The 25,162-nt window shown below is 44.5% G+C and overlaps 1 protein-coding gene and 1 pseudogene across 4 annotated transcripts in view; one reads left to right on the top strand and one right to left on the bottom strand.

The window, feature by feature from the left end:
- The first annotated feature begins 1,573 nt into the window (after positions 1–1,573).
- LOC138771326 (interferon-induced very large GTPase 1-like) lies at positions 1,574–11,793 on the top strand (annotated as a pseudogene).
- A 1,745-nt stretch (positions 11,794–13,538) lies between these two features.
- Positions 13,539–25,162, bottom strand: part of NIN (ninein) — a 71,280-nt gene continuing 59,656 nt past the window's right edge. For 3 of the 4 annotated variants that reach the window (XM_069950883.1, XM_069950884.1, XM_069950886.1), the window contains 2 exons: positions 17,128–17,241; positions 13,539–15,957 (listed from right to left, as the gene is read on the bottom strand). In XM_069950883.1, the coding sequence (XP_069806984.1) occupies positions 15,742–15,957; positions 17,128–17,241 (330 nt within the window). In that variant the 3' untranslated portion in view covers positions 13,539–15,741. Of the gene's footprint in view, positions 15,958–17,127; positions 17,242–24,181; positions 25,070–25,162 lie in introns of those variants that run through there. The other variant, XM_069950885.1, reaches the window with a different exon arrangement.

Raw genomic sequence — 25,162 nt, 5'->3', positions numbered from 1 at the left:
ACCAGGACAATGTGCAGGGAGGTCTGCTAATGTAACTATAACTCCCCTGTACTTACATACCCCAGACTCCTGGTAAAGTTTTTTTTCTCAGTCACATCCATTATATAACTGATTATAACCTCTGACACTGAAGTCTGTAGTATGCAACTCCCGCCTCCAGATGCTATAAGTATAGAAGGGTTAACTGATATCTTCAGTATTGGTTCTGTATTTTCCTGCCACAGTCTTCTAATTTCAAGTAGCCAATCCCTGAGCCAGCTACCTCAGGAGTATTCACCAATCACAGAGCTCTATTCTTTTCTTATTGTCCAATCAGATCCCCTCCTCTTATCCCTATATATAGTGAGGTAGGACATTGGGTTCAGTTCAGTTACAGTTTAGTTCCTGACAGAGTATTAGAGAGAGTGTCCTCACAGAGCCTGCTGACAGGGTTTTTCCAGGCCCGGGCCTGCCACCAGGAGCCTTGTGTGGGACTTTCTTCTAACTACTGGATCCTAGCCATGTCTGTGGAACTGCGGTGGGGAATGAGACTAACCTGTTCATGCTGGGGGACTGTCTTCTCGACTTCTGCCACCTCTGAAGGATTCTACAAGTGTTTTGAGGTACCAACTCTAGTCAGTAGTTTATCTTATTGTAAAGACCGAGTCTCTACTGCAAGTTGCTAGCGTGTCCCTAAAGGGTCTCCCAGACAACTAGCTCTTCCACTAGGTGGACCTGCAATCCCTGATCGCGTGAGGTTCCGTGCCCCATTTGGTAGTGTAGGCGGATGTGTTTTCCCGTGGATTCAGGACTTTTCCCTACAGCGCCACCGTGACAAGTGCCTGTCTGGTGCTTCCAACTTTAGCCCCCCTGGGTAGCTGCTCTCCCCGTGTGTCGCCCGCCTCATCTGACTCCAATGTCCAGGTTTATTTTTTTTCCTTGATCATGTCAGTGAATAACGACCAGCAATAGCGTATAGCAATACCATACCTCCCACCGAGCGCAAAGAGGGACGTGTGCGCTACAACTTCCATAGCCTCACCTGTGCTGGTCTCACAATCATAGGGTAGTGCCGCACACTGTAGATATTTTGTGCATCAGAAAATGAGGCTAAGGGCTTGGCCACACTAGCGTTTTTCTTTGTTTCTAACGGATCCGTCTATATTAATTAAACGGATGAGCGTAAACTGATGAGCAGACTGATGCAAACTGATTGCAAAATGTTCCGTTTGTATTTTGGCTTAAAAAAACTGACTTTTGTACATCAGCTTGCATCCGTTTGCATCAGTCAGCATCCGTTTTTCTATCTGTTTATTTTTCTTCTTTGGTTTCTTGCTGCTTCTGCGCATGCTCAGTGCACAAACGGATGAAAAAAAACGGATGTGAACAGAAATACCTTCCGTTTTAGATCCGCCCTCATTGACTACAATGTAAAAAAAAAACGGAAGTGCACTTTCCGTTCGTGATCCGTTATTTTAAGCGGAAAGAAAAATACTGCAAACACTATTTTTTTCTTCCGTTCAAAAAAACGGATCTTGAACGGATTGCATGCAAACGGAGCACAATTAGGGCAAACGGAGCACACTAAAATATCATGGGAATCTATGTGGATTTTAACGAATCCAACATTTGTTTTGCTTACTCCAAAACGGAAAAGGTAGACGGAATGGTGCCGGATGGTCAAACGCTGATGTGAATGTAGCCTAAAGCAGTTTAACACCTTTCCTCAGATCTCCTACAGGAGCATCCCCGCAGTCAGACTGAGAAAGAGAAAAAATCTATAAGAAGCTTTCCATATAAAGCAGCTGAAAACAACTATCCAAAATCAGTTCTTGATGAACTTCTGTGGAGTAATAACTTCTTTGCTTAGGACAACAAAACAGTTCTTCCTGCAGTGGTTTAAGATATTTGTATATGACCTTTCCTGTGACTACATGTCTGAGCTGCGATATCAGTATATCAGAGTACGGAACTGTCTACTGAACAACAGGACAAGCAGGAGCCAGATGAAGCATTACAAGGTGACCTGGATTCTCTCAACATAAATGAATGTGACTATGTTTGGGCTCAAGCACATATTGAGAGAGGTTGGACAAATTTATGAGGCTTTGTATCACTTGCAGTGTAAAAATGAATGTTTTGATGATCTGCCAAAAATTGGTGCTGATATGATGGATACTCCATAGAGCTCATGGATGGAGATGCTTGTTATGTTCTAATTGACTAGATAAAAGCCATCCTTAAAGACCTCAGAAAGAGTATAGAAGACAGAAAGATATTTGTTCTCTTTGTACTTGGCATCCAGAGTTCAGGCAAGTCAATTCTCAACACCATGTTTGGTCTACAGTTTGGTGTCAGTGCTGGAAGATGCACAAGAGGAGCCTTTATGCAACTGATGGAAATTGCAGATAAGTTGAAAAACGAGCTTGGGTTTGCCTACTTGCTGGTTATTGATACTGAAGGTCTCAGAGCCATGGAGCTAACTAATAGCTTGGCTATGAATCACCAAAATGAATTGGCAACATTTGTAATTGGTGTTGCCAACATGTTTTTCATCAATGTCTTTGGCGAAAACCCTATTTTACAGATTGCTGTCCAGGCATTTCTCAGCATGAAGCAGGTGAAGTTGACTACTAGCTGCCTATTTGTGCATTAAAATGTAGAGGGGGTAGAATTCTCCAGACAGAATCAGATAAGATGACTGCCCTCGCACCTGAGCAAGAAATGTGCCACATTCAGTGTTTTAGTGATGTCATCAACTTTGATGCCAATCGCACATTTATTATTTTTCACACTTGTGGGAACATCCATATAGTAAGAACATCCAAAAAGTCAAAGATATGATACTCCATTTTACAAAGGCAGAGTCCAGGGGCATCTTGAGCAATTTCTGATGTTAGCATCCGCATAGAGGACCTGTGGACATCACTGAAAAATGTAAATTTTGTTTTTAGCTTTAAAAATATCTTAAGTAATTGTTTTCGACAGAAGAGTCAAAAACAATTACAGAAAGTTGACCTTGCAGCAGAGACGCCATTGTCTTGAACTTCAGGCTAAATTGAACAACAAAATCAAGAAAGGTAAACTCAGTGATGTGAGCCCTGGCATTATTAAGCGTAGGGGGAAGGAAAAGTTTGAGTTTGTCATAAGTTTGAAGTTTTCTTTAATGATGATAAAAATAAAGAAATACTGATACAATGGAAAGCCAACATTCAGCACAGGTTAAAGAGTCTACACAGAGACCTGGTGGAGGAAACCAAGAGACAAGCAACAGATCAAATAAAGATGAAAAAGTGTCAGAAACAAGTAAACCAGAGGCAGCTAGGCTAGAATTGTGCAGGAAGAGTAAGCAGCTAGTCTTTGACCTAAAGGACCAAGGTTTGGAGAAATCTAAGCTGAAAGATCAATTCAGTGAAATTTGGCAAAACGGGTTACTCAGATAAGCACAACTCCCAAAACCGAAGAACCTAAGATATTTAGAGATGAGGACATTCTGGATGAGTACTACAGGGAAAATGCAGCAAGAACGAGCATCTGAATGATACTGTAACTCATTGTGGACAAAATTCTTTGTTGATCTATCAAAGCATGCAGAAAAGAAAAGGCTAGTATTTTATCTAGGAGACTTAGATAGGAGAAGCGTTGAGCAAATGTTTCAGCTCTGTATCAGGAGGCCGGGATGGCCATTGTGGATGAGATGACCAGCAATTACCCACAATTTGCCACAAATCATTTCAGGCTAGAAACATACATCTTGATTTACTTTGCTGAGAAGGAAGACTTTGAGGAATACCAGCAATATCTTCCTTTCCCGAAGACTTTATTCATTAAAACAAGTGTTAACAAATACTACATAGAGGGAAAATTAAACAGACTTAAGGACGTCTTGCACATCAAGCTGGAACATTTCCAGAATCTCGTTCTGCATAGCTAATTCCATCAGGATTCTCAAAGATAAAAACAGCAAAGGGTCCAACTTGCTTGACAATTTTTACAAGATGATTAAAACCATGTGACATTTATAAGAGTCAACCTGAAGAACATTGAACACCTGGAGATCAGTGGCGTAGCTACCGCCACGAAGGGGGGCCCGCGGGGCCCTCCCGATCAATCACTCTTGTGACCGCAAGCATTGTTTTGCTTGCGGTCACAAGAGTCCGTCTCCGTCTTCCCCCGGCTGCTGCGCGGCTGCCGGGGGTGTCGCTTCTTATCCCCGGCAGCGCGCGCATCCCAGAGCTCCCTGCGCGCCTTGGGCCCTGACTTCCGGTTCCGGCGCGCAGGGAGCTCTGGGATGCGCACGCTGCCGGGGATAAGACGTGACACCCCCGGCAGCCGCGCAGCAGCCGGGGACAGACCAGGAGGAGAGAGGATCAACATGGGAGCGCGTTGTCAGGTGAGTTAAGTTTTTTGTTTGTTTGTTTTTTATCAGCCTGCAGGGTGGAGGGAAAGAGGGGGGCATCTATGAGGGTGGGGGGGGGAAGAGGGGGGCATCTATGAGGGTGGGGGGGCATCTATGAGGGTGGGGGGAAGGAGGGGGGCATCTATGAGGGTGGGGGGGGGAGAGGGGGGCATCTATGAGGGGGGGGGGGGAAAGGGGACCATCTATGAGGGTGGGGGGGAAAGAGGGGGCCATCTATGAGGGTGGGGGAAAAGAGGGGCCATCTATGAGGGTGGGGGGGAAGGGGACCATCTATAAGGGAGGGTGGGGGAGAGGGGGCCATCTATAAGGGAGGGGGCCATCTATGAGGGTGGGGGGGAAGGGGACCATCTATAAGGGAGGGTGGGGGAGAGGGGGCCATCTATAAGGGAGGGGGGGGGAGGGGGCCATCTATAAGGGAGGGGGGGGGAGGGGGCCATCTATAAGGGAGGATGGGGGGAGAGGGGGCCCATCTATAAGGGAGGGTGGGGGAGAGGGGGCCATCTATAAGGGAGGGGGGACCATCAATAAAGGAGGGTGTGGGAAAGGGCGCCATCTATAAGGGAGGGTGGGTGTAGAGGGGGCCATCTATAAGGGAGGGTGAGGAGAAAGGGGGCCATCTATAAGGGAGGGGGTAAAGGGGGCCATCTATAAGAAGGGGGGAGAGGAGGCCATCTATAAGCGAGGGGGTAGAGGGGGCCATCTATAAGGAGGGGGAGAGGAGGCCATCTATAAGGGAGGGGGTAGAGGGAGCCATCTATATGGAGGGGGGAGAGGAGGCCATCTATAAGGGAGGGTGGGGGGAGAGGGGGGCCATCTATAAGGAGGGCAACATGGGGGGAGAGGGGCCATCTATTTGGGGGGGAAACATAGGGGGAGAGGGAATACACAGAGGGGGGCATATATTATTAGGGGGTCACATAGAGTCAGCCTACCCACTAAATGAGGGTGTAAAGGGGCCAATACAGATGTGCAGTGTGTATAAAGATGAGGATGGTGCCAGAGTGAGGAGCCTAATATGTCTGTCTGGCAGATTCTGTGGATTTGTGGCTCGGAGAAGTTCTCATAACGGCCCAGGGCAGATGGAGAAGAAGATAAAAAGGGAAGATCTCTGATCAGAAAAGACGTCTCCTGTGAGTCACCTGATATAACTGCACTGTAATGTATATGGTGTATAGAGCCTGTGTAGAGCTGGGGCCACCTCTATATGACTGGATGAGGTGATTTAGTATACTGGATTTGGTCAGTAACAATATGGTGGTGATGGTAGTGGTTGTGGTGTGGCGGTAATGTTTCCTTCTTATATACTGGTATTACTGGTAATATTGGTCTCAGTATACAGGATTTGGTCGGTAACAGTATGGCGGTAATATGTACGGTGATAATACTTTCTCTTCCAATATGCTGGTGTTATTGGTAATATCTGTCTTGGTGTGTGTATGTATATATATATATATATATATATATATATATATATATATATATATATATACACACACCAAAAGCATCACTTGGTCGTGAAAGGAGGGGGGGGGGGCCCAAGTTGGCCTCTCGCACCAGGGCCCAGGAGACATTAGCTACGCCCCTGCTGGAGATTCAGGACTTAGAGTTTTTTCAGGAAGTCATGTGTGCATCTTGGAATGAAGCCATAGAGGATTTCAATAAAGACTTTAATATAAACACTTTTGACTGCTTTGAGACCAAACCTCATGAAAAACTTTTGAAGCAGCAAAGCGGGTGCCGGGAGCAGTGCCCCTTCTGCAAAGCAATATGTACCCACAGAATTAACAACCATGATGGCAATCATTCTGTAACATTACAGGCCATATCTGATATATCATGGATCGATTCCAATAAATTTGTCATAGAGATACCGTCTTACCTCGTGAGATCCATTAATTGTCTAGTGATTGACCCTCTACTAAACTCAGCTCATCGAGCCACCCCCATACAAGACCACCAGACCCTCACTAAAGTCAGCCCCTCCAACCATCTGGAGACAGGTAGCTGAATTTTGGATAGAAAAGTACAGGAATGGCCATTACATTTAATTTCTAAATATACTTTGCCCCCTGCTGGATACTGCAGGTAGAGACTGGGGAGTCATGGCGTCCCTTTTTTTTCTTCAGAGAAATTGAAGCCTGTCTGATTTAATAAATTGATGGAAATAGCACTATATGTGCATTAACCATAATAAGCGTACTTTAGGAATTTGTCTAACTTTGCTTATGTAATAACATATTAAAAAATAGTTTTTGGCTGGAGTTGTTCTTTAAATCTCCAAGGGCTCATATTCACATGACCAGAGATCTTAAAGAGGATTTGCAGGTTTGGCTTTTTTTTTTTGGGTAATTTTAATGGTCGTTCAGTGTGGTTTCCCGATTTCGTAGATACCCCTGGTTTTCATTTTTCTTCAGACACTGCTAGGTCTTTGGGTTATGGTGTTGTGTGGCAGGGTAAATGGTCTGCAGACACCTGGCCTGATAGCTGGCTATGGAATCGGCTGACTCGTAATATTTTAATCTTGAAGTTGTTCCTAGTGTTGGTAGGGGCTACATTGTGGGGAAGGCATTTTAGAGAAATGTGTGCAACAATGTAGCTGACGCTTTGTCTCGTAATCAGTTGCAAAAGTTCCGGGAGCTGGATCCAGAGGCAGAAGTGGAGGGGGCACCTTGCCCAAAGCATCTTTGGGACCTGGTGTGGAGTTAGTTTCTCCATGTATCCGTAACTCTGTTTCTGTAAGAACATGGGCTGCGTACGAGGCTGCATGGAAGAATTTGGGGTCTTTTGGTAGTAGAATCTGTTATGTAGTTAATGACACTTCTTTGACGTTATCCTTTATTGCTTTTTTGTTGCAGAGAGGAATGTCTGTTGCAAGTATCTCTAAACAGCTGGCTGGAGTTTCATTTTTCCTGAAGATCCATGGCCTTCCTGGTTTGTTGAATAATTTTCTGGTTAAGCAGGTTTTGAAAGGGACCCGACAGGCGAGTAGGGTTCATGACCTTCATCGCCCTGTTAGGGTTCACGTATATTGCGGAATGGCAACGGATAACCCGCTGCGCATTCCGCAGCTCGCACCCATCTGAGGCGAGCGGGCGCAGCTCACACCTGCTGGCGGACTGAGGTGGGCGCACGCCTCTCCGCCCGTGTTATAGACTCCATTCTATTCACAGGTGGGGTCCGCCCTACGTCTAAAGAATGAACATGTTCATTCTTTGGACAGACGACGGAATCTGCCCTTGCATAGAATGGAGTCTGTGACACGGGCGGAGACATGCGCGTCCGCCACAGTCCGTCGTTGGGTGCAAGTTGCGGAATGCCTGACGGGTTATCCGTCGCCATTCCGCAGTGTGCATGCACCCTTAATTTGGGGTTATAAGTTAGGATTTGCTCTGTGTTGCCGTGGTGTATTTTTCTTCTTTTGAGGTGACTCTGTTCAAGGTGGCATTCTCTTTCTTTCTTTGCTGCTTTATGCATAAGCGAGTTAGTTGCTGCTATTAAACTACCCCTTCTGCTTTGTTTCTGTCTGTTTTTGGGTGATGGGTTACTTTGGGTGTTCCAAAAATAGATCAGGGTGGCCGGGGAGTGTGGTTCAGACTAAATTGTTTGTCCTCTTCTCCTGTGTGTCCCTATCTTTCTGTTTGTAACTACTTATCTGTCTGTCCTAAGTTGGAGGTGGTCTTTTTACTTCATGACTATTCTTTGCTGTCCAAATTCCAGTTCAATAGAGTCCTCCGCTTATGCTTGGTGCTTTTAGAATTATAGCTGCCACAGAAGCGGCCTCCATTGGACTGCATGAGCAGATCATCTGCCACCTTGGTTATCAGATAGGTACAAATTATATGTTCGTCCTTCCATGTTGCTTCATTTTGCTTGTTGCTTTTTTCCTTCAAGTGTTGAGAAGCTCTCTTGCTGGATTTTGGGTCATTCATTTATTTATTGAGCGAGTAAGAGGGTTGCCAGTCGTGTATACGATCTTAATTTATCATTGAACCCAAATTTCTTTTAAGAGATGTGGTTTGGGGTACGCGGTTTATAGTGGAGGGACGTCTATGGTATGTTGAGAAAACTTGCAATATTGTTGCCGCCTGACATTTTAATGATTTGTGTGGGCAGCAACAATATTTGTAGTGTTCGCACCCTGGATGTCCTCTGGGAGATGAGACAAAAACTTGTTAACAAGAACTTGGAAAAATTTATGTGTGAGGTGGGTGGCATTTCATATCGCCACGTGGAGCTTGAGGGTTTCTTGCCTGGGCTTTACAGGGGGATCTTGTACATCTGCCCCATACATCTTCAATACTAACGTCCAAGCAATGTTGGAGAGGCCTCCAGTGCTGCTGTAGGGGCCTACACACTAGTGCACATGTCTGTTGGGAGTATTTGCCCTTTAGACGGATATGGCCTGGTGCAATTTTAATTATTTATTATTATTATTTAATTTAAATGAAAGAAATATTCTAAAAACGGGATGGTTTAGCCCAGGTCCCCCCACCCCTCTTCTGTTTGTTATGTTTGGTCTTACCAGTCTTACCTGGGGAATTCCCCGCTCTGCTTTTCAGGGCTCTAATTTGTCCTTCTGCTGCAGCACAGGAAAATCAGCTATAAAAGAGACTTTGGCATCGCTGTTCCTGTGCGTCAGGAAGACTGAAAAAAAGAAGCACCTGCCCTCCCTTTTTTTGTTATGTCATGGTGTTATTAGTGGGGAATAGTTGCCTGTTACAATTTATTATTATGTTATGCCATTTTAACTACCGTATTTTCCGGCCTATAAGGCGACTGGGCATATAAGACGACCCCTGACTTCTAAGAAGATTGTCAGGGGTTTGCCTTCTACGCCAGAAAATGTTAACCAGGGGTTAAGTTAGGGGTTAACTGCAGCAAAATTAAAAAAAAAACACAAACATTTAACTCACCTGGGGCCCGTTCCCGGCATCGGCGCGCCTCCCATACCGTTCCCGACGCAGGCAGCTGAGTGTCTCATTGGCGAGACCCGGAGACGCTCGGCTGCTGGGAGAGCTTCGGGAGAATGAGAGAGGTTTCGGAACTTCTGGTGCCTCTCTCATTCCCTCGGCAGCCGAGCATCTCCAAGTCTCTCCGATGAGACGCTCGGCTGCCCAGGAGAGGTTCGTCGATCTCCGGCGCAGGTAGTGTACGTCTCACTGCCTGCGCCGGGAACGGTACGGGAAGCGTGCCGATGCCAGGAACATGCCCCAGGTGAGTTAAATGTTTTTTGTTTTTTTTTATAGTGGTCGCCCCATACGGCCATTTTTGAGCTCCCCCACCATATTGGATTTTGCAAAAGCGTTTGACACAGTTCCTCATGGACGTCTGATGGGTAAGTTAAAGTCTATCGGTTTGGAAAATTTAATGTGTAACTGGATTGAAAACTGGCTTAATAATCGTACCCAGAGAGTGGTGGTCAATGATTCCTACTCCGAATGGTCCCCGGTAATAAGTGGTGTACCCCAAGGGTCAGTACTGGGCCCTCTTCTGTTTAACTTGTTTATTAATGATATTGAGAATGGAATTAACAGCAATGTTTCTATCTTTGCAGATGACACCAAGCTTTGTAGTACAGTACAGTCTATGGAGGATGTGCAGATGTTACAGGATGACTTAGACACACTGAGTGTTTGGGCGTCCACTTTGCAAATGAGGTTCAATGTGGATAAATGTAAAGTTATGCACCTGGGTACTAATAACCCGCATGCATCATATGTCCTGGGGGGAGTTACTCTGGGAGAGTCACTGATAGAGAAGGATCTGGGTGTACTTGTAGATAATAGACTACAGAACAGCACACAATGTCAGTCAGCTGCTTCTAAGGCCAGCAGGATATTGTCATGCATTAAAACAGGCATGGACTCTCGGGACAGGGATATAATATTACCGCTTTATAAAGCTTTGGTGCGGCCTCATCTGGAGTATGCCGTCCAGTTTTGGAACCCGATTCATAAAAAGGATGTTCTAGAGCTGGAGAAGGTACAAAGACGGGCAACTAAACTAATAAGGGGAATGGAGCATCTTAGTTATGAGGAGAGATTAAAAGAATTACATTTGTTTAGTCTGGAGAAGAGATGTTTAAGGGGAGATATGATTAAATTATTTAAATATATAAATGGCCCCTACAAGAGATATGGGGAAAAGATGTTCCAGGTAAAACCCCCTCAAAGGACAAGAGGGCACTGCCTCCGCCTGGAGAAAAAAAGGTTCAATCTCCGGAGGCGACAAGCCTTCTTTACCATGAGAACTGTGAATCTGTGGAACAGTCTACCACAGGATCTGGTCACAGCAAAAACAGTAGAGGGCTTCAAAACAGGGCTAGACAAGTTCTTAGACCAAAATAATATAAATGCATATGTATAAAACCTATCACCTCCCCCTTCCCTGTATCCATCCCCTCCTTGGTTGAACTTGATGGACATGTATCTTTTTTCAACCGTATTAACTATGTAACTATGTAATATGGGGCAACCATACCTGGTGTATAAGACGACCCCCGACTTCTAAGAAGATTTTTTTGGGTTAAAAAGTTGTTTTATATGCCGGAAAATACTGTATTTATTATTTAATTTTAATGAATTGTTTAAATGTATTTTTTTATTTTTAAATTTAAAATTATTTATTACCCTTGATCAACACTGTGGCAAAATTTTCTCCACAACTGATCTCTAGTTATTTTGGGTGTTGGGGTTTGTTGATTCCATGTCATGAATGCTAAAATGTATAGTCTATTGAGTAGACAGTGAGATAGCTCAGGGGTGTGTGATCTGCCTCACAATCTATTCACCTATGATCACTGGAATCTCAGCATTACTGGATGTTGAAGAGTCATTATAACCAGTGGATATAAATATAATGAACCTTTGGTCATATCCACTGAGAAGAATTACTGTTTACATACTAATGAAAATAGATATGGTCCTCCTCTACTTCTGGGTTAGGTTATTTGAACCCAGGTCTCCAGCATGAGAGGCAGATCACATACCCCCTGAGCTATCACGCTGCTCACAGTTAAAATAAGTGATTTTAGTGGTCATGACATTAGATGTGGCCACATTGTGAAATTCCTATAGAGGAACACTACTGCTTATAGGTGAAAGGCATGTCTGATGTGGCCTGGAGGGTTAGTTATCAGGCCTGACTGAGTTTAAGGTTCTTGGGTTCTAATCCTGGTCTCTCACTACTTTAGAAACTTCTTTCAGTAATTCTTTAAGTTTGACCAAGATCTTGATCTTCTCTCCTCAGAGCAGGAGGTGGCGCAGTGGGTTAAGAACCTTGCAGTTCCTTACAGTCCTAGATGTGGTGTTACAGACCCCTGGTTCAATGACCAATACAGCCTATTTGTTGGGCTCCCAGACTCAACTCAACATCCAGTGCTGGTTTCTTGCTAATGTGCAGTGTCTCTGTTTGTTCAGCATGAATGAGGGAAAAAAAAAAAGCTAAAGCTACTGTCATAAAAACATCATGTATAGAGCTGCCTGCCTATAGAAGCATAAAGATTAGTTGTCTAAGTCCAGCACATGATGAGTCTATTATATTATAATCAGTGGACAATCTGGTTCATTATAGAATACACTCTTAGACACCTTCATAAGATTTAAAGACTTCATAAGATTTAAAGAGCTGCCCCACAGGGGCAGCTCTCTTTTATAGAGTACATGAAGTCCCTAACAAACAGGGACCTGCACTGCTATTAGCAAGGAGCCAGCACAGGTGAGTACACCAGCCTAGCATTGGGTACTGAGCCTGGGTTTCTAACACCAGTCCCCAGCATTGGGCATCAACCAGAGAGTCCAATACATGATGCATTGGGTCCTGGACCCAGGTCTCTAAGCCAAGCCAGCAGGGACTGTATCTGGGAGCCGCAACTCCCAGATACATCAGGGAGACACAGCTCCCCCAACATCCCAGCCAGCATTGGGTATTAACCCAGGTCACTCACACCAAGCCAGTATTGAACCCAGAGAGGCCAACACCTCACCAGCACTGGGTATTGAACCTGTGACTGCAACACCACATCTGGGACTACCAGGTTCACAACCCCCTGAGCCACCTCCTGCTCAGAGACCTCAGGGAAATAAGTCAGGGTCATGGTCAGAATAAAAGAATTACTGTCTGAAAAAAGGACTAGACCAGGATTAGAACCCAAGGACCTTGCACTTGGTGAGGCCTAACACCTAACCCTCCAGGCCACAGCTACATCTGACACATCCTATATGCAGACAACATTAATGGTTACTATTACACAGTGGTGAATATCAACATAACAGGAGAACATGCATGACCGGCTCTCTAACCCTTGTAACAGGGGGTCTGGTGTTAAGCAGTTCGAGTTGCAATATCTCTTGTCATTTAAATGTTTGCAACGCAGAAGTTGCAATGATCATCTGATTGAACACGCCAGATAGCTGTGTCTCAGGTAACGTTTGCGCTTGTTCTTACAACTTTGTGTTAAAAACTTTGGCAGATATTGTAAATCTGATTGTAGCAATAAATTCTGGTCCATTGGAAAAATCGCCTTTAATCCAATATGGCAGATTTCAAGATGGCGGCCATGTCGTGGACTTCATGTAAAAGATAGCCTTAGTGCTGATTCTAAAGCTGGGGGCCCACCGGAGGATTCTCCAGTTCTCTGGTGGTCCAGTCCGGCACTGGGTAGAGAGGGGTGCAGAGTGGCACATTCAGTACTACATACTATACCATATACAGTGCATTATACTGTATATAACAGTACTGGTAGAGAGGGGTGCAGTATTGCCCATACAGTACTATATATTATACCATATACTGTATATAAAATCTAGTACTGGTAGTGGGGGGTGCAGTGAGTCACATACAGTACTATATATTATACCATATACACTGTTCTGTATATAACATACAGTACTGGTTGTGAGAGGCACACAGTACTATATATTATACCATATACACTATACTGTAAATAACATAGTACTAGTAGAGAGGGGTGCAGTGTGCCACATACAGTACTATATATTATACCATATACTTCAGCACATTATAATATATAGTGCTCTGAGGGATTGTACATGTAATATGCCAGGTCTAATACTACCATTATATATTATGTGTGCGATAAAACCTAAACCAAAGCAAAAACTATCAGATAATTCTTCACAAAACTTTTATTATCAAAAAATTCCCATCATTTTTTCACTTTTTAAATAAAAATATTTATTATGACTGTGTGAAATACTTGTATGCAGTTATCACTTGATGGCTGTGTAATAATCCTCCATCCGGACACAACTGTAATTCTAGAACTTTCTGTAAAATTACAAATCCATTTCATCGTCTGACGGCAGTGAGGAATAAATAAATATATATATCACCGGTACTGGAGGGGGCGCAGCAGACCGCACCTGCATCACCTGGTTACAAGGCTACATCTCCCAACATCTGGTTTCACAATAGCGTAATACAGACATATCACAGTCGTGTTCCAGTCTGACAGCTGTAGCCATAATTCAGACGCAAAAATGCGTCCATATTACCCCAACTGAAATGGGCTATATAATATGCTTAAGCCCCACCCACAACCTATGCATTTTTAGACATATTAGCATATCAGCTCCACCCACTATGAGGTCGGTTTCGAGGAATCCCACAAAAACCAGTAAGGTTGAAAGGTACACGTAAGATAAAATGGTGGCAATGTAAAAAAAATGGTGCAAGAGAAGGATGATGGTGTTGGTCATGGCAGGAATCATCATTAACAATAGAATGACAGCTTTTCTGTACAACACTTTAAAAAAAAATCAGATTAATAAGGCAAACTAGGCCGGGAAATGGCAGGAACGAGAGTGGTCAGACGGCGTCCTCCTTGCCTAGGGGTGCGCACCAGAGAAGGTCCAGCTCTGAACACAACAGTTTTGTCTGACAGCCTGATGTGGAGGAACACACTGCGGTTACCAAGCAGAACTTCCCTAGCAACCAGTCTGTTAGGCAGTGTATTACCAGATTTATTGGAGACCGGTTGCTAGAGAAGTGTTTCCTGACAACCCCTTGTTATCAAAAGACAATCAAAGTCACAAATGAAATTGGGTTGTCAAGCAACACCTTCATAGCAACCAGGTCTTCTGCTAAAGGCTACATGGCCATTAAAATAGAGGCAGTGAAGGAGTGGGAAGTCTTGGCAGGACAGGGCTGTGTAGTCATTGGTTTAGGTGGGGAACCTCCCGAATATTACACATTTACCCTATATAAATGGCAGTGGGCATACTAAGATGATAACCTGAAGAGGAATATTCATAAACAGGATATCACAGCACAGAAGTAGTGCGGACATGTGCTTGGGGCACTTATAATATTAGAAGGGCACATGAGGCATCTCTGCCATCACCATGGAGACATAGAGGCCACCACCCCCCTGATGGGGATTCCATTAATACATGGTACTGGGCACAAGTATACAAGGTATACCATTAAGCTTGTCCTGCAAGCAATGACGGAACTTGTGTACACCAGTTGAGTATTTACAGGGGGCAGGAAGTATACTGGGCAGGACAGCTGCAAATTTCACATTTCTCATGGATAAAATGGCCTAGAAACATACATTTTTACACAAATTCATACCCTTTGTGGTCCAGTTTGCTAGAATGATGGCAAATATTCAGCTTACAATGACAAATTCACATGTATACATTCACTTCAATAGAGATAAAGAAATTACGGTGTCAACAATTATGGCGACCCTCCAGTGTCACACAACGAATGCTCCAGCTACCATGTTTTTACATTTTTTCTTTTTACCATTTATGCCTACCATTGTCCAGTTCCTTATGTCACATCTATATGGTGTTGGCTTTTTTTCACTACCTGTGAACACCTTGAAGGCTCAGAAAATGGCTTCTTCCAATGCACAGTGTGGCGGTATGTTCTGAGCTAAGTGCTACATGATGACTGTCCTATCTGAGGTGTAGGAAGTTGCCCACTAAATCTCATCTTAGAGGTTCACTATAATGGATATGAATGGGCTGAAATAGTTCCACAAGTATAAAGGTTCATTCAACTATAGCACTACTTAAAGGGGTAGTCCAGAAGAAGGGACAGGACCTGTATGCACCATACCTGTCCCAGGTTGCATCTTGTATTACATCTTCAAGTTATTAGAGCTCAATTGCAATACAAGACGCTGTTCCAAGTGGTCTACAAAAAAAAAAAAAAAAAGCCCTGACCAATAGTATAGTTAGAGTACGTTCTTCATATTATAAAGGTGAATGTTGGGCTCATACATTCAGTAGCAGAAGCCTCGTAGAGTTCAGTGTCACCTGTGTAGGTGTCTTAGGTAGGAAAGCAGGGTTGGAGGTGCTATCTTCCTTTTAAGACCTCCGTTGTGTGGCGAGCGCCCCACCCAGACTGGCAGGTGTCAAGTCTCTCACTATTTTACTCAGTCCTGAGATCTTCTCCTCCAATAGGTAGTTCTTCTTCTCGGCGGTCTGCTGTCTCAGCTGGCTCATCTCCAACGCCTTAAGCAGCTGAGAATTTTCTACGTACAGATCTTTAATTGTAGCGTCGGCCCTGGAGTTCCTGACAACCTGCGGGATATGGAGGAAAGATGTCAGAAGAGCCATTGTTGCTTGGTACAGAGCACCAGATCCTCAGCATACACATTGGGGCTCAATTACAATATCAGGCGCAGCTGTTGATGGCATTTTATCAATGGGTTTTGTGTAGCCTTTGGTGAAAAAATTCTCACAATAGTTTTTTTTCTGTGACCCTTGCCATGTTTCTACATAATGCTATCAATTTTTTTAATGCTAGTGTTGCACAATAATGTGACTTTCTTTCACACTAGTTTTCTGGTAAAAGCATCCTGTCTGCCGCCACGACTAGAGGAGGATTACTGCATACGACTTAGGGTACTATTAGACGGGCCGATGGGGGCCCGATAATAACAGGGCTCAAAAACAGAGCTGTATGCCGGACGCTTCCTTTAGGCATAGCAGAAGAACTTTACAATTTACGGTAATGACTATGCAGTGGATTGAGTTATCAATATGTGTGGATCGTAAAATGTGTCGGTGAAAGGGTTATTTTATCTCATGTAGGATGGGGGGTTCTGACTGATGGGACCCCCATTAATCACGAGAACAGAGGCCTTGTGCCCGGAGTGAATGGACATGCTCTATCACCACTATTTTTTTCCCCTCTAGGGGACTCCTGAACATAGGTAAAGTTACTCATCATATTCCACTAAGGCATTGGATGATGAGCAGTGTTGAGCGGACGTGAGGAAACTGTCTGGGTTTGTCAACTTTTTGAAACCAGACCGCTCTGAATTTGATTGCCAACATCTGGAGAAGTTGGATGCTTCTTTAAAGTGGCCAGAAAAACATGGATACAACCATAGGCTGTATCCATGTTTTCAAGGAATCCCTAGGGAGGCATCCAACTTCTCCAGATTCCGGGAATCAAAAGCCAGACAGTTTCTTCAAGTCTGCTCAACACTAACCATGAACAACAAAGTTGTTTCCCCCAAATGTGGGGTCAGTCATGCCAACCAGGTCAAAAGGGCCTTGTGGTGGTTTCTCCTCTCTTTGTTACCCTTAGACCCAGTCTGAACCCCAGCACTTGAGCACCATGAAGCTCGTTCTTAAAGGGGAGTCCTGTACAGGGTTTTACCATTAGATGGGCCCTAAATCAATCACATAAGCTGTTGCTACATTATGTACGCCCCCACCCGCAGGCTGTTCGCAAAGTCTTACTTGTTCCTTCAGCTGATTCACTTTCTCCTGCAGAAGCATTTTCACAATTCTCAGTTTCTGCTCCACCTCCAGCATCCGAACCTCCATCTTCCTCAGCATCTGCTCTGGTTCACTCTAAGAAAAATGCATGAGGATCAATATAAACCCTATACTTGTCCTAGTGTCCTGTCTTATAGTGATCTCATCAGTGAGCGATCAGGCAGATCAGCAAGGATCACTTACACATACACATCCCAACAGGTCTCGAATTCAGTGGAAATATTGGAATCACCTTTGTGGACTTTTCAATCAGTGAAGTTCTTCTGACGATTCACATCTTGCCAGGTTTCAGCTACTTACTCGGTTTGGAGAGAATGTATTACAAAGGACTTAAAGGGGAGCCTGTCAACAAGTATATAACCTTAGAACTGCTGACAGCACTAGACAGGTGAGGGGTGAAACAGGTTATGCATCTCGGTGCTTGGTCCTTCCTGGATCCTGGGCTCTCTGCATTGAACATCTAAGAACATCTATCCAGAAGACCACCAGAGTCACTAAGAGGCAGAGTCCCATGCAGAGTGTCCAGGACATTGCACAGGAAGGTGCCACCCAGATGGCACTTGTTACTGCAGCTTGAGTAGAATTAAACTTATTTTGTCATGTACACAGGAATGACCTTCCAATAGGCCCTAAAAAACATGAGGGAAGGAGATGGTGTACATGCACTAGGGCCTCATCAATGTGTTTGTGGGTGTCAGCCCTCAAATTGTCCAGGGCAGCATGAACTCCATATTCAGTACAGCCATAGCACCCCCTCCAATCAGGCACTGTAGATCAATGTTATAAACCTGGATAACCTTCTTAAGGGGGTTGTGTTGCAGGGACATAAACAAAAGTATACTTACCTATCCGTGTGCCCCGTATTTCTGCTCCCAGGTCCAGCTGACAGCTGCTGGCCTCCTGCAATGTTATATACCTGTGACCAGTGATGATTGCCCGCTCAGCCAATCAGTGACTGGGCCGGCACACTGCCCCAGTCACTGGCTAAGGAGACAATAGCTCAGCCAGGCCGTGACGTTGCAGCTGGAAAATCCGGGTATGTGACGTACCTGAATACCAACCGAAAATGACAGCTGAAAGCAGTCAGAGACACCCGGAAGCGGCGAAACGGAAGTCACAAAGACTGGTAAGTATAAAATTGTTAATTAAGTTGCTGTACCTCCCTGCATGCTTTGCTATTTTTTTTATTTCCATGCGACTTCCCTTTCAAATGCTGTGTGAACATAGCCTTAAAATTGTCCAGCCAATAAAATTTACTGACCTATAAGACTAAGATAATTAAAAAAAAAAAAAAAAAGTGCACCAAATCCAATTCAGTTGAATAAGTAATTAAATTTGATTTGGCCTGAATAAATTTGTAAAATGCCCCTTCTGCCCTGAAATGTTGCAGATGACACTCCAAACTCAAACTCAGCCAAATATGTTTGAATCGGGTTGTCAATTTGGTCTGACTTAATTTAGTTTGATTCGGAAGTGCCCCGAAAAGTGGAATAGGACTGTATAGCACTTTTAGGACTTTATTCAAGCTAGATACAGTCCCAAAAAACCTCAGGGAGCCAGTGGACTTTTCTGGCCAAACTTGTATACCATCCTAGGGGACCTCAGAGTCCAATTTGATTTAGATTTTTCTGACCAAGTTTCTTTTGTTCATCATAATTACTATATAAGGGTATGTGCACACTTCGGAATCTGGGTGGATTCCACCGCTCGCATCTCTGTCCGTGCCATAGACTCCATTCCATCCTCCTATGCATTGAATGGAGTCTACAGCATGGGTGGAGATGCGCCCACATACCCTTAATGGCAGTGCAAGCTACTCCATGTTGTCAAACTCTAATTATCAGTGCAGCCTGTAAACAGGGTATTTCTCATATCACTAACATGTGCCATCACAGTAAAAGGGCCATATCACCATGGCCTACTCATTCTTCGGATCGGTGATGTTAAAGTGGATGTACCACTAGGTACATCGCTTTGTGTTTTTTTTTTTTTTATATGAACAGACTGGCGCCAGGAAGCTGCAGTCCTTTTTTTTGAACCACCGCCGGTCTATTTCCAAGCACCAGCCCTGCATGCAGCACCGCAGCATTGGCATCCCGGCCAGTCTGAAAAAAACACAAAGCGATTTACCTAGTGGTACATTCTCTTTAAGCTAAAGAAAATATTTCTACAAAGTTGCCTATTTGTGTCTTCACTATGGTTGACATACAACTCATTCAGGAAGTCTTCAGCCCCTCTCACATGTTGTTATGTTGCCCCTTATACCCCATAATAAGTGAGAATAGGATCTTTATAATCCCCATGGTCAGTATTCAGAGCACTCAGTATCAGATGAAGCCCCTCTAGCAGTGATTCCTCATCCAGTCTTCTTGGCTATGAGGTTACATTTGGACTTGGGGATGTTCAGCTATTCTTCTCTGCACATCCCCTCTCGCTCCGTCAGGTTGGATGGGGGACGGTGGTGGAAGTTATTGTTAGGTCTGTTCAGAGATTTTCCATTGGCTGTGTGCTGAGGTCATTGTGTTGTTGAAAGGTGAAGCCTTGGACCAGTCTGAGGTCCAGAACACTCTGGATCAGGTTTTCATTAAAAATAATAGTATTTTGGTCCATTCAGCATTCTCTCCACCCTGACCAGTCCTTCTGTCCCTCCACAGCATCATGCTGCCCCCACAGGGCTTCACTGTATGGACTATATATAGCAGGTAATGGTCATGGCCTTGTTTCCTTCTCATTGTAGGCATGGTATGGCGCTTGTGATGGGTAGTATCAAGTCTCCTCCTCACTGTATGGACAATGTGGGGGGCATGTGATGGGCAGTCCCCGGTATCCTCCTTAAGACCGTATTAGATGGTCTGATGAATATAGTAAAAGAGCGCTGATCTGTTGTATCAGTGCTCATTTACTCAGCCTATTACACGGCTCAATTATTGTGCAGCAAGGACTGCACAGAGATAGTTAGCAAAGTTTGTGCAGTCCTTGCTTTAAAAATGTAATAATAAAGTGTGTAAGTTACCTCTCCGTGCTACCAGGTGTGTTCTCCGCCACTTCCGGTGAGACTTCAGAGCAGGTCTCTGATGTGACCGGCTGCTCAGCCAATCACTGGTCGCCGCGGTCCCGACCAGAGATTCGTTGAGCAGCTTGTCACTTCAGAGACCACTCTGAAATTGCATCGGCAGCTGTGGGGAGAAGACAGGAAAACATCAGGGAGAGGAGAGGTAATGTATAAGCTTTATTATATTTTTTTACAGATTCATCAGCTGATGATTTTAGGTTTCCTAAAGACACAATCAGCCAATGACTGTTCGAGATTAGCGAATGGACATTACAAACAAAGCGAATTGCTTTGTTTGTTTGGCAGACGGCTTAGATGCAGTCATGCCGCTCCACCCCGGGTGCCTGGAATAGCTGGAGCCAATCCTGGGAAACTGTGAGAGATCGAAAGGCAGCCAGCATATAAACAGACTGCTGAGCAAATTCTCGGTTTGTAATGTAAATTCGCTCATCTCTAATTGTTGTCTTTATTGCACAGATCGATTATCTGCTGTATGGCCTGATTCGGCAGATTATCACTCTCACGTGCGAAAGGGCCCTTACTGTAGGGATAGGGAAGGTGATGAGCAGTGCCTGGCCTTTTCCTTACTGTAGGGATGGCATGGGGAAGGTGAGGGGTAGTGCCTGACCTCCGCCTTACTGTAGGGATGGTATGGGGAAGGTGAGGGGTAGTGCCTGACCTCCTCCTTACTGTAGGGATGGCATGGGGAAGGTGAGGGGTAGTGCCTGACCTCCTCCTTACTGTAGGGATGGTATGAGAGGTAATGGCCAGTGCCTGGTTTTCTCCAGACATAATTCTTGGAATTGGGGCCATAAGAGGTCAATCTTTGTTTCCTCAGAGAATCTTGTTCCTTAGGGTCCATTTACACAGAAAGATTATGACAGATTATCTGCCAAACATTTGAAGCCAAAGCCAGGAATGGATTTTAAAAGAGGAGAAATCTCAGGCTTTCCTTTATGACCTGATCTCTGTTTATAGTCTGTTTCAGGCTTTGGCTTCAAATCTTTGGCAGATAATCTGTCAGATAATTTGTGTAAATGGACCCTTAGCGTAGCGATAATCGAATGAATCAGGCCAATTTGGCTGATTATCGCTCCATGTATTGGAGCGATAGCCGATAACATGATCACCGTCTGATTGTTGGATTAGGTTTGAACCTAAAATCGTCAGGCACTGACGCTAAGTGTAATAGCAATGCCGACAGCTGATGATTGCCCAAACACCTGATACCTTACCTCTCCCAGCGGTCCTGGCCTGTGATTGGATGAACGGCCTATCGCCTGACCGGGAATCTGCGACATGTTTGGACATGGGTTGCATGGACATTGCTAACGACGTCGATGCAGCCCTTACTGCTCGACTATCAGGCTAATAGGTCCAGCTTACTAAAATGATCGGGCCATAGTCGGCCCTTGTAATAGGACCCTTACAGTGTAAGGGTATATGCACACTACGGAATCCCCGCGGATCGCCCTCTGCAGATTCTGCAGCTCGCCCAGCGCATCTCTGCTGGTCCCATAGGCTTCATTCTATGGTTTGCCATAGAATGAAGCCTATGTAACCAGCAGAGATGCGCGTGGCCAGGATTCCGTAGTGTGCACTTACCCTAATGGTGTGTTTACACAGAAAGATTTATTGGTCAGATTCTTGAATCCAAAACCTGGAATGGATTTGGAAAGAGGCAAAATCTCAGTCTTTATGACCTGTTCTCTGTCTATAGTCTGTCCCTGGCTTTGGCTTGTAAACACCAGGGCTGTGGAGTCGGAACTAGTTTTGGCTGGAGTCGGAAAAAATGTACCAACTCCAGCTTTAAAAAAATCTTAGAACAATTTAAAATTGAGCTTTGATATGAATTTTATAAGTTTTGCTCATCAGTATATATTATGAGCAACATTCTAATAGGACACTGGCCCTATTAGATAACGGTGGTCGGGGAGATGTTGGTCACTATTTGGCAGTTCGTTTCTGAGCTGGAAGTCCATTGTGTGGTGTGCCCCCACACCCACAGTGACACCTCTATATCACTATGTGTGACCCCTCTATATCACTATGGCTGACCTCTATATCACAGGTATCTGGCGGTGTTAGCAGTGTTTGTGTGTATGGTGAATATTTAGTTAAAAACACAGAAGATTGTCAGTAGGAAAAGACCACCTACTCCATCTAGTCTAGTTGTGAGTTGTTCAGGACATGGAGGCTGAAGACTGGCTGCATCCACTGCACACACAGGAGAAGCTGCTTTATATCTTTCCTTATTCCCTCAGAAGTCGCCCCAGGATCATGTAGGACATTAGAGAGAAGCTGCTGAGCCAGTGTGATAAATAACTCCCCTGGTATCAGACCAGCCATTTATGAAGGAGCTGGAGTTGTTCTGATAAAATTCAGGAGTCGGAGTTGCGGCTTACCGACTCCACAGCCCTGGTAAACACACCATTAGCCTCCTTTTTCTGCTTCTATGTAACCTCCTGGCTGCTTTTATTCAACCGCAAATCCCAGCGTACTACTGCTTCACTCTCCGCCAATCCCATAGGCTTCATTCTATGGTCAAGCAGATTCCGCCATCCGCCCAAAGAAATGGACAGGTCCATTCTTTGGGCGGTCGATGGAATCTTCCTAACCAAAGAATGGAGCCTATAGGACGGGCGGAGAGTGAAGCGGGAGCGTCCGGGTCGAGCGGCGGAATCCACGGAAAGTAAAATCGGTGAGAATTCCTTAGTCTGCACATACTCTTACTGAGAGGTGGTTTCTTTCTGGCCAGATTGGTGGAGGCTGCAATGATGGTGACATTCTGGAAGTTTCTCACATCTGCACACAGGATCTTTGGATCTCAGAGTGACCAATGGTTTCTTGATCTCCTCTCTTACCCTTCTACCCAGATAACTTAGCTTGGTGAGGTGGCAACTTTAAAGAGTAGTTAGTCCTGTTTTTTTTCCCCTGCAAGATTATAGAGGTTGCTGTGCAGCAGAGATGTGGTTGGCTACATATCTGCTACTCCACACAATTCTGTCTGAGCTCTACAGGCAGCTCTTTCACCCTCATGGCTTGGTTGTTGCCCAGATGCAGATGTGACATTTTAGGAGGCGGAAACTCTCCAGAGCCTGTTCAATGGGTTAAATTTACAACCAGTGACTCCAGTCAAGTTGCATAAACATCTTAGAGATGATCAAGAAGAACGGGTAAACACATCTGAATACTTTCATTGAAAGAAATCCAACCAAATTTTAAAAAATGGAGGAAGGCAGGGGGTGTGGCAAAATAATAAACCACCCAAACTCACCCATACCCATGCCTCCTTTGTGTTACTCCAGAGTCCCGCTGACGTTAGTCATTTTCGGCTGGAAACCGGGTACATCACAGTACCCGGCTCTTCCAGCTGTAATGTGATGGCCCTGCTGAGTGATTGCCCAATCAGCCAGTCAGTCAGTGATTGGCTGAGCAGGCAATCACTCTGCCGGGCTGAAGAGCTACAGGTCACCGGCGGCTGTGAGCTAGACCTTGGAATGATGCTACAGGGCACAAGCAAAGGCAAGTTTAGTTTATTATTTTCCCACCCCTGGCTTCCTGATTTTTATGTTTTAATTTGGTTTAAAAGTAAAAAAAAAAAAAAAAAACACTTTTCACTTTATCATATGTTATATGAGGTTTTGAGTGCAGAAATATTGGGGGGTTGTTAGCTGTACAAGGCCACAACATAAAAGGGTCTGAAGACGTTCTGAATCCTTTGTGTATATGCTCTACAGTGCCACCTACTGGATTTGAGCTACTTTGCTTTTTTTTTTTTTTTTTACCCATAGAGCATTGCATGACGTGTAAGACTCCACACACCAGGATGACGGTCTCTTCAAGGTGGAACATTATTGCCTCACCCTATTGGAGCAGCAGCTTATATATAGATCTCACTTCCTTCCCGCACAAGACGAGTTTCACATTCATTCAGAAAAATCATTAAAAAAACCCCCCAAATCTCTGTAATTAAAAGAATTTTATTTCCCAGCATCAAAACATCTGTGGTTCTTTTCTTCCAAAATTATCTTACAAATTCTGACAAATTTCCAGTATAAAGAGGCCGATAAATCTCTGCGTGCCGCATATAAAAGGTCATTTGCCCAAGTCCAAAAACGTTACAAAAGGCGGAAGAAAATATAAATATATCCAGAGGGTGGAAAGGAATCTAATAAATAGTATAAATACATAAAACTTTACATTGGACTGATGATTTTTTTTCCTTTTAAATAAAGTATTTTACACACAATATACAGTCTACAGATCGAGACGCGCCTCCTCAGAAACCACCACTACATGAAGCCCTTTATGGTCAAGTCAATAACCGTTCTATACAGCTGCGGTGATAGTCAATATGGCTGCCATCATAACATGGAACCCGGTTTTCTAAATCTGCTGAATAGACTTTTTACCAACTTGACATATTTCATGGTGACTTCTGGGGGTGCGGAGTGATACCCCCATCAGTGCGCCTCATAGCCACACTCTATGGGGCAGCCATTTTGTAACATGTAACCACAGACTTGTCCATTTACCGAGATTCCCAATATGGAGGGAAGAAGAGCTACAGGAAAGTGCAAAAGACCTCGAGTGAGACTCTCTGTGAACGGACAAAGATGGCTTCTAAAGCCTGTACAAAATGTCGGCCGTCGCTTTGTGCATTGTAATACTGCGAAGGTTAGAAAGGGAAGGAACAGCCAAGCAGCTGGGCGCTGGGCCCTCAACAAGGTGTTTCTCAGCTTATGCCAGTGTTAGGGGAGGTTAGGTGCTTGTTAGAAGACATTCTCAGAGGCGGCCAATTCGTCGGTAAGAGTCTGCATGCAGCGCTCGTTGCTCCGGAAGCAAGGCCTATGGGAGAAAGGTCATTGGTACTTTTCACCCCAGTTTTACTTTACAGCAAAGTTGCAAAACAAACAACAAGAGGCACTTCCATCACTGGGG

Source organism: Dendropsophus ebraccatus, chromosome 13 (genome assembly GCF_027789765.1).
Source record: "Dendropsophus ebraccatus isolate aDenEbr1 chromosome 13, aDenEbr1.pat, whole genome shotgun sequence".
Lineage (NCBI taxonomy): Eukaryota > Metazoa > Chordata > Amphibia > Anura > Hylidae > Dendropsophus > Dendropsophus ebraccatus.
The sequence above is the reverse complement of the archived record's forward strand: the minus strand, read 5'-3'. Positions and strand labels throughout refer to the sequence as shown.